The sequence below is a fragment of the Mytilus galloprovincialis genome, chromosome 14 (assembly GCF_965363235.1).
Source record: "Mytilus galloprovincialis chromosome 14, xbMytGall1.hap1.1, whole genome shotgun sequence".
Lineage (NCBI taxonomy): Eukaryota > Metazoa > Mollusca > Bivalvia > Mytilida > Mytilidae > Mytilus > Mytilus galloprovincialis.
Window position 1 is genome coordinate 26,920,310 of NC_134851.1, and position 10,242 is coordinate 26,930,551.

Here is a 10,242-nt window from a genome sequence, read left to right on the forward strand (position 1 = left end):
ATAATGAAGTCGGGTCATATAAAATTAATTACAGATTCATTCAGAACGGTCGAGTAAGAATCAGTTCATATGTACAACTACTATCTCAGACTTTTACTGGTTGTTTAGAGAAAACCTGGAATATACAAATCACTAAACAAATCAAACATTATAAAATTGAAATATGCACATAACTGATAATCAATAGAAAGCAAAATAACTTTAGATAAGAAATAAACATGTACACCTCCGAGCAGCCAAAAATTTCTAGAATTAAACTTTTTTTCTTAACCTGATTTTTGGGTTTATAAGACTGTAACAAAAATAATTGGTGAAGAAAAAATCATTGGGTGGTGCACTTCTTTTTTTGCTCCGACCCTTTGAAAATGCCCAATTTTGATAATTTTCCCATTTTTCATCGATTTTTACCTATTTTTGAGCTATTATCGTGAAAAAATCACAGAACCACAATTAAACTTTTTTCATACTTATAAAGATGAAGTGGACCAATCTGAATAAATTTTACTGAAAAATACTATAGGTAGGTGTTAATATACGAAAGTTTAATCATATTTTGACGCATTTTTGTGTAAAATTTACCATGCTGTCAATTTTGTATTGTTCTGATTTTTCTCAGTTTTAAGAACAAAATGCATATTAATTCAACTTTTTTGTTATAAATGATTGAAAAAATACATATCTAAGAAATTTGAAAAGACCAAAATGATATGGGATGTGCATGATTCTTGTAAAATCATTTTCTGTATCCCTAACCCATTTTCTCAAAATGTTGGCTAAAATAATAACTTGATCGGTCATAAAATTTGAAAACTGGATTTCTCAAAAACTATTCATTGTAAATACACAATTTTTTCACAGAGTTATGTTTGATTATAATATTTTTAAAATTCATTGATATTTTCAACTTGTATCGCATGTTTTGGAAATAATTCTAGAACGAGATTTGAACGAGACTGAACGAGACTGAAAAGTCAGAAGAATACATCCCTAATACGAGTTTTATACTTATTCGGTCCAAAAACACATCGTTTGATATTTTAGCTCTTTTTCAAGTTCCTGATTATTGAAAATCTAGGAAAACGTTTCTGACTCATACAATACATCAAGTGTTATTTTGTTTTTGTATTTTAATTCATTTATTGAAAGCAGAAACAAAACATGATAAATTAAACAGGATTGAGTTTTCATAGCGTGAGATCTGTTTATATATCTTTTGGGATGGTCGAGGCTGTACTATTATAAAAATTCAAAGCCTTTAAACGACATTGAAGAGCTTATATAAACGAAAAAAATACCAAACCCAAAATAAAAAATTGTGATAAATATATATATATATATATATATATATATATATATATATATATATATATATATATATATATATATATTACAAATTAACAAATATATCTACTCTACTGCGCGCATGTTCTCGTTAAAAAGCTGTATATAGCTATAAATGTCCATTTGACATAGTCTTTGCAGGCTTAAAATGAATGTTTTGGAACAACTTAATTTAACTTCATTCGACGAATACAAGAGGAAATAGTTCAAGAATGCAAACAAGTCAGAATAAATCAGATAACGTGTCTTCAACAATTTTTATATGTTTGCCAATCTTGCTAAATGCCTGTGCAATTTTTCTCAAAGTTGGTTTAAGATTGTACATTTTACAAAAAGTATTTCTCCATTCCTCTAAGATTTCTCTATTGAGTTTTACCAAATCTCTTTCAACTGTGTGCCCGAAGTTTATCCATTCCCACGTATTGAAATCCATTTCAAGTTCAATCAGAAATTTTAAGGAGTTATTTCCAATTAATGGAGCTAATCTGTCAATATGTTTCTCTGTTGGTACAATGTCCCACTTTTCAGGTTCCTTATCTTTATAATAAAACGAAAAGGAACTATTATTATATGTTTTTCATTTAAGATTAGAATTATGGTTATTACAATATAATATGATATCATATATTAGTACAAATTTGATAAATAATAACTTACAATAATAAAGATATATACAAAACGAGGAATGCAATTCTATATTAATTAAGTGATGAATTGATATTCTAACACAAGTCATAAAGCAAAACACTCTAAATTTTGATATATTTAAAGAATTGCTACGAAATGGGTTAAACACATATTTACATAGCGGGTTGGTCTTGGTGCATGATATAGAGGGGCTACAGTAGAGACTACCAGACACAAAGTCCCTCCACCGATCATGAAAAGAAAGTGTATATACGTGATACTGATCACACACAGGTATTGTTAATTCATAAAACCAATTTGATATGCAGGTTTTGTATAAAAGCTGTATCCATATACTAGTAACCAAATACTTAAAATATAAAGTAAATAATAATTCGACTATTTACTACATCATTCGACCTTTCAATAGCTTGTCTGGTATAATGTTGTTCATACCTAGCTGTATAAACACATTTTCCGTGATACCACATTAACAATCTGAAAGGCTTGATTATAAGTATAGAAAACATTGAAAGACACGCTTACAATGTCGAAGCATTATGTGAAGCACTTCCATATTTTTTTTGATTATTTTTGTTATTAATAAGTCCGTTTTTTGCTTCATCTAAATCTTAACTATAAGTGAAGAACTGAATCTTCCTTCGCTGCATTGAATTTCTAAATTACGTAAATTTCACCCGTGCGACATCAAATTGTTAAGTCTTCCAAGTGCTCCACAAAATCTGTTTTAAAATTATTACACTTATATATTGTGAAACTGCTTATTCTAGGGACTAGATGTGGATACTTCAAAATCGAAAGAACTTTTGGAAACGTAGAATTTGAATATCCTTCCGTTTGTACTGAATTAAAACATTTGACCTCGTCCATACTACAACTATTCCCCACTTTAATTTAATTTGACATCGTTGGTTCCGCTTTGTTACATCAATAATTGATATTGAATGTCGGTTGATAACACAAGAAATCATTTCAGTTCCGATTGTGAAATTTTTATTCTTATGAAGCACCCATCTAGTAGCACCTGCTAATGAAATATATATCTCCTAATTGATACGGTATTCCTATTATAATTTTCGTGATAGAGAGATGCTACTTACAAAAGCTTTGAACCAAGAATTCAAAGAAGTGAAGTTAAAATCGTACATCGGAACATTTTACGGAAGCCGCTACGATTTGTTTGACCATTATTGATATTTAGTTTCACTGATGACAACTGATATTTAGACAATATACGTATAGTGTCTTGAAATATGAAATTTATTTGTATGAGGCTTAGAAACGGGGAAATTGCGAGGTTCTACCGAGCATTTTCCCGTTTCGTGCCGAATACAAATAAATTTCATATTTCAAGACACTATAAGTATATTGTTTTTATACTGAAATCTATAAAAAAATAAAAAAAAAATAAAAATATGTAACAAATATTGTTAAAAAATAGTGTTTTGGATTTCCCTCTTGGGTGTACCGTTTTCGGGTATTTCACTATGAGCGTAGTCCAGGCGGTAAGACATTGAAATTTTAAGAAATATGAACTTAAATAATAACATTTGATACACATGGTATATAAATTAACAATTTGAAGATATAACAAGTTTAAATACATAAAAGTTTGACCATTGTTACTACACGTTGTCATGGTTGTGACGTGAAATACAGTATTTCCGGTTAGTAGGCGGGGCTTATAGGCTAGTTGGGGTCATTGACGTATAAAGCTAACGTTTATACGTATAGCTTTATCTGTATAGTAAAATAGCTAATTGCAGTATAAAATTATATAGTTGTAACCGTAAATCTCGTTCTCTTTCTCACCGAGTTCGAATTGTCAAAGTTTGATTTTTCTTTGTTTGACAATGTTTGAGGTTGGATAACACTTTTGTATATTTCGACTCTCTTTTACGTAATCAATTTGGTCTTCAACATTCCATGGGTTTTTCTGTGCACGTGTCGTTGTGAAAGTTCTAAATATTTACTCTTTTTATTTGATCACTCAGACACAATACAAACGTGTAACAAGAGGAATACAATACTTACATATATACAAACAATACAAAACAATGGTGGATATAACAAAGGAAAAAAAAAGTTATAGTGAATAAGGTCTTGGCAAAGTATTTATTTTTCAACTACCGGTTAAATATTAGAGACATTTAGAACTTACCAAAATCAATAGGATCTCCTTTCACAAGCTGTAAAAAATATATTTGTTTATTTGTCATTATAAAATAAGAAGGTGTTTTAATTTGCATCAAACTTTTGCATTTCAAATATTTTCTAAATTTTTCATCATTGTCAAATGATACAAATCAAGTGATTATCAAAAATAAAATAAATAGGAAAACACAAGCATTATTAAGAGAATACGTACAGTAAACGTCAATGACGCAGACCTGATATCGACACAAATATTAGATATCTTCAGAAGTGCATTTGAAATATGTCAACCCTTAAAGCGTTTCGAATTTATAAAAATGTCACATACTGAAATACATATCTTTATTTATCACCTAGTTTTGCAGATAACGACACCTTGAAATATCATTTAGCCAAAGGAAAAGAACAACTATCCTGTTTTCGGAAAAACACAGGCGGTTGCATTTCACTTGTTTTGTACGATACGTTGATTTTTACTTGTAATTTTGTTTCAGTAAGTACGTTGATGCTAGAAAACATAACATTTTGAATTGACTGTCAGAAATGTCTTGTGGACTATCATGTGACTATTGAAATTAAGAATAATAGAATAAAAAAGACTAAATGATTTAACAAACAATTGATTTATTAGATATACGTTTTCGATTCATCAAAGTGTACCTTGCAAAGTCTGTGGATATTTGGTATATTGGCTCGTTCGAATGCTTCTTTAATATGTCTAAATGTTAACGCAAAACTATTTTGACATTTTCTGATGACTTCAAATTTCCATGTCTCTGTTTTTTCAATATGTAATAGGTTGTGGAAAGCATCGGAACTCAACCCTAACTGTTGTGCAAATTCTCTTATCTCTTTTTTGGTGTACAATAAAGATAAGCGACGTAGGTCTAGGTCTGTTGGTTGTTCCTTCAAAAATTCTGCATTTGTAACTGTAATGGGAAATGGCATATATATCATATAGCAGTTGTTGACCCACTTACATCGATTGTTGAAATGAATGATAAACCTGTGACATACGATGCTTATTAAGAGCTTCACATCTACTATCATTTACGAATCATCACAACAAACACATCCGATGCAGAGCCTCTTAAACAGATCAATAAAAACAATCAACCTCGTAGCTCGCATAAGCTCATTATGACATTGGTGACATTTATCTGTGTCTATGAAACTTTACAAGTGTGGCTATCTTAGATTTCAAATGTTGTTCATTGTTTTTTTATATCTAATAATTCAAAACCTAGCTACAAACTGAACGCTTGGAGAACACAAATGCATGTGTCAGTCTGCGTTCAAAAATAATTTTCAGAAGTGGTCACCTTAAACAAAAACAGAGTTTTTAAGTAGATCGATTGAAATCAACACTGACATAATCATGTAACCGTCATAATGCCGTACGTATTTAAATACACAATATATCGATGACCTAAATATAACGACATGTGTTTCGTAGTAAGACATCATAAGATACACGAAAAAACCGTCTCAGTCAGGATTTCACTTCGTCAAAATTAACTCCCTATAATTACGCCAGTTCATTTTTAAAATCGTAGAAATGGAAGCCATTGTAGAGATGACGGGCTGCCAGTTTAGTTAATACACATAGCACCATTAAGATCCTTATATGTTAGTTGTATTATTAAAGACGAATGTTTTTACTAGCTAATGAGCACCAGTTAATGTTCTAGTCTGCGTTGAGTCAACTAAAAACTATTGTCTGATCGGTTGTCAGGTGTAATTTTCAAAAATTCATAAACATCTAAAAACAATTCTAATTAAATACCTCTTGGAAGGGCAGACTAAACATTTTCAGTGGTTGAAGACTATAAACCCTAATTACCACACCCACAAAAGTGTTTTTTTTTCAAAGATATGCATTTTTGAGATCCTTCTTTGTTTTTGTGATTTATTAGCAAAGTATTTCACTTGACCCATATATTTCATCTTTTAGTACTTTGAATAGTTGATGTTATAAAGTCAACCTGCAGCCTTGATTTATAAAAATGAGAGAATCTGAAGCGAGATGATGTTTCAAATAGTTTTGCTTTATGCGTTTTCAATACAAAATATTCAACAAACACGCCCTTAAATAAAAAAGTTAACTCGATTTTCGATTTTTTGGAATTTTTCCTTAGTAACATAATGGAAGTGCACACAAATTACTGAACTAATAGATTGATTTGTTCTCCGTCCCTGGTAAATATATTTTTTTTAAATCGGAGGTTAAGCATTTTCTATATCCAACTTGATATATACCCATGCTGTCGATTTGAAATTTAATTGTTCTGTTCAAATATGTAATAGATAAATACGTAATTGAGCAGAAAATTTTCATTTTATTTGTTTCTATTAAATTTTATTAAAATTTGTGTTACTTAAGTAAACATTACAGTAAGCATTTGTCGCCTTCTCTAACACAGAGCTTCGATTCTTTCGTTCTATTTCAACCGGGTTTCTGGCTGTTCTAATCAATAACTTTACCGATCGTGTCATTCCCTAAGGTGAAGTGTTGAGTACATGTAATTGTGGAGTCGTATAGAAAGTTATGTATGCAGTCTTGTTTGTTACCTTGATTTGTCTTCCTATTCCGATGTGTATGTTTCAATTGTTGTAACTACAAGCTCGCCCCCTTTCCGCCTAATATGACCAACCTAGTTTTGACTGGCTTGCACTAACATGATCAACACATTAGGCACCACACGTGGATATGATCTGCCTATCTTTCGGAGCACCTAAGATCATCCTAGGTTTTGTTGGGGTTCTTGTTGCTCAGTCTTTATTTTTTCATGTTATGGTTTGTAAATTTTTGTTTGTCTGTCTTTTTTTCTTTTTAGCAATAGTGTTGTCAGTTTCGACATATGAATTCGAATCTACCTTTACGTTTAAATTTCATTAAACTACTGTAGTTTTAAGGTTTATGACCCCTTCTGTAGCCATTTTTGTACGAAATTTTCACTATAGATATGATTGATAATAGAGATAGGTCATTTTGTACATATACCGAGGGGAAACTTGATGCATAGCATTATTATTTACTGTTTCATTGCATTAAATAGAAAAAGAGTACTTTGTGGCAAATAAACCAAGATTTTTATAGAAAATCCACAGCCTTTATTACAGACATTTTTGTTATAAAATTTAAAACATAGATTACTCACTTGTGCTAGTGTTTATTTTTTACAAAAAGTTCTAACCAACCTGTAAATTCCAAAATACCTCGTGCTGAGTCACTAAAGTCGAGCACACCCTAAAATGTGTACTTGATTTGGTCCATATTTATGTTTGTTTTAATCAATAAGTACATTAATAAACTTGTTATAAGGAAATCAATGCTAGCACTGCATGCAATAATCCTATATCTATCAGTCATCAAATTGCCAAATATGAGATTACAAGGATGAAGGCTGTGGATTTTCTATAAAATTTCCATATGTTTAACATTGAATCAACACAAGGGTGCATAATCCTTAATGCAGATTAGCTTTATATTTGTGCATTAATTTTGTTAGTAATATTTCTTATGAGTTCTACCCAAAATATAAAAAACATTGAAACTTTTAATGTGAATTTGGACTTGTAGCATCATCAATTGTAGAATCTCTTGGGCCAAATTTGACATTTTGAAGTGCTCATCTCTTTATAGTGACTAGTAATTTGTGATTTCAATCACATGTTTTAGAGGAAAACTAGAATTAAGGACATTACATGTAACTGTCTAAAAAGAACTCATATGCAACATTTAGAATTAGTAGTTATACTTTGAATTAAAATATACATATTTTGTATTGTTTGTTAAAAAGAACATGAAGAAGTGATAGACAAGTTCCATTTTCTACCGGCTGGTACATCTGTCAAATGATAATAACGAATATATGTAAAACTTAATGCAAAAAAGACATTTGATTTCAAATTATGTTTATACACATGAACGTGTATCTTAATCATTTGATAAATTAAAAAATATGAAAATGATATGGTAGTTTTCAACATGGCATTATTAGCACAATAAGACCACTAGCAACGAGATGATATATCGTTAAGTTAATATGGCTGTCAATAATTCGCAAAAGTAAAATAAAATTAACTAACAACATTTCTTTTCATTATTGCTTTATTTTAAATACAATACCTGGGCATTCTTGTTCACACATGTCTTCATCCTGCGAATATAAAAATTTGATAAGCGTTTTAGCCCTTACAAAAAATGTATCCCAGTAGGTTCGCTCTTACTATTCTACAGTGACATAACATTTCTCTCATTTCTTGATGTCTAAAAGTAAACAAAGAATATTATTTATAAAAGCGTATTCATCAAATTGTTCCTATCGTCGTCTATGGAACGCCACAGCTGTCTTATGTGGAACTCTGATATTACGTGATGTTGTTCTATTATTACTTGACGATAGTGTGTCTTTACATAATATGGTTTTGTCTAATGCTTAGTCCGTTTCTGTGTGTGTGTGTGTGTGTGTGTGTGTTACATTTAAATGTTGTGTCGTTGTTCTCCTCTTATATTTAATGCGTTTCCCTCAGTTTTAGTTGTTTTGTTTTTTGTCCATGGATTTATGAGTTTTGAACAGCGGTATACTTCTGTTGCCTTTATTTCACATTACGTAATGATGTTTTGATATAACTAAATATGGAATAGTCATTACATAATGATTTTTCGATATTACATGATATGGTTTCGTATTGACTTGATATAGTTTTGTCATTAGTTATTTGATGATAATGAACAGCATATATAAAGGTTGAAACTGAAAACAAATGCGGTCACTTCAATTTTAGACTTAACACATCTGCAGTGACGTTATTGTGGCATATTTCATAGATTAAAAAAACCCATTTTAAACTAAATTTAAGCGTCTTCACGACCATATCAGTTCAAATATTTTACATTTACAAATGTAAACGACTTCAGACGACACTTATGTGTTTTAAAGATATCAAAAATCTTTCATCAGATGTAATTAACTTAAGCCGAAATAAGCACCACCGGACATCTTACTTTACTAAGTGATATTTTTTTTTTATTTCATTCGTTAGCACAAAAATGAGCTTTCATTTGAATTTTGGTGTAAAACACATGATGAACTGCTCTCACACGCGCAAGAACATATATCTACGGTAAGTTTTCGAAATTCACATTTATGATACGTGGGAAATATAACATTCTTACATCTCAAAAAAATAAATAACCACCAAACCTAAGTGGTACAAGACGGATCGTCTTGAAATTAAAAGTTTAATGAAACCATTCATAATTATGTTATAAAAAAGCTACAAAAAGTCGTTTGAGAAGACAATTATCATGGACGGCACATTAAATGACCTAATCCAATCCTTAAAGACACATATTTTGTTTATACATGTGTAATAATTTATATCTCTTATTGGTAGCATTGCACAAAACGTCATTTATGTGTACGCTAAAAGAATCAATAAGATAAGTTGTATTCAATTAATTAAGTAATATAAAAATTTCATTAATAATCATAACTCTATTGTATGTATACCTTTCCTGGGAACCAAGCAGTGATTGTTTGCATTTCGTGTTCAATGCCATGTAGAGGACATATCCATACTTTGCTGAATATTTTTAGCTGGCTGACGTCAACATGGTCAAGGATACAAGGGTTATCTGATGAGTTACAACATATTCTGGTTATAAAGGATGCATCACTGATTTGATTCTTGTCGCTGCTGGTTCTTATATACAACTGACTTATTCTCTCCAAGGCAGATGTTAAACATTCATTGATGCTGGAAGCCAAATCCCTCTTTATTACTGCGTTTGTTCTAGCATGAACAAGACGGGCAATTATAGTCCCATCTTCACAAATAATGTACATATCCAAAGAAGGATTAATAGTAAAAACCCCTGATCTATGGAACAGCATGTCCTTATTTGTCTCACCGTATGTCTTTACCGCCCAGACATATAGACAGTAACTTAGAAATCTAAAGGATAATGCAGGAGGTATCATCAGTGATGAAGATTGAAAGGCTATTGCAATACTTCTTCTTGTGAAGCCATCTGACTTAAGGTATCCAGAATCATCTGTTGCTCTGACCATACTTGCAATATAGTAGAAA

The 10,242-nt window shown here is 30.7% G+C and overlaps 1 protein-coding gene across 1 annotated transcript; it reads right to left on the reverse strand.

The window, feature by feature from the left end:
* Window positions 1–4,770: 4,770 nt before the first annotated feature.
* LOC143059414 (uncharacterized) lies at window positions 4,771–9,780 on the reverse strand. Its single transcript, XM_076232902.1, has 3 exons — window positions 9,663–9,780; window positions 8,276–8,306; window positions 4,771–5,072 (listed from the first exon to the last, which is right to left on the reverse strand). Exons 1-3 carry the CDS (start codon window positions 9,693–9,695, stop codon window positions 4,771–4,773), a joined length of 366 nt encoding a protein of 121 aa, XP_076089017.1. The 5' UTR covers window positions 9,696–9,780.
* Between the last annotated feature and the right edge of the window lie 462 nt (window positions 9,781–10,242).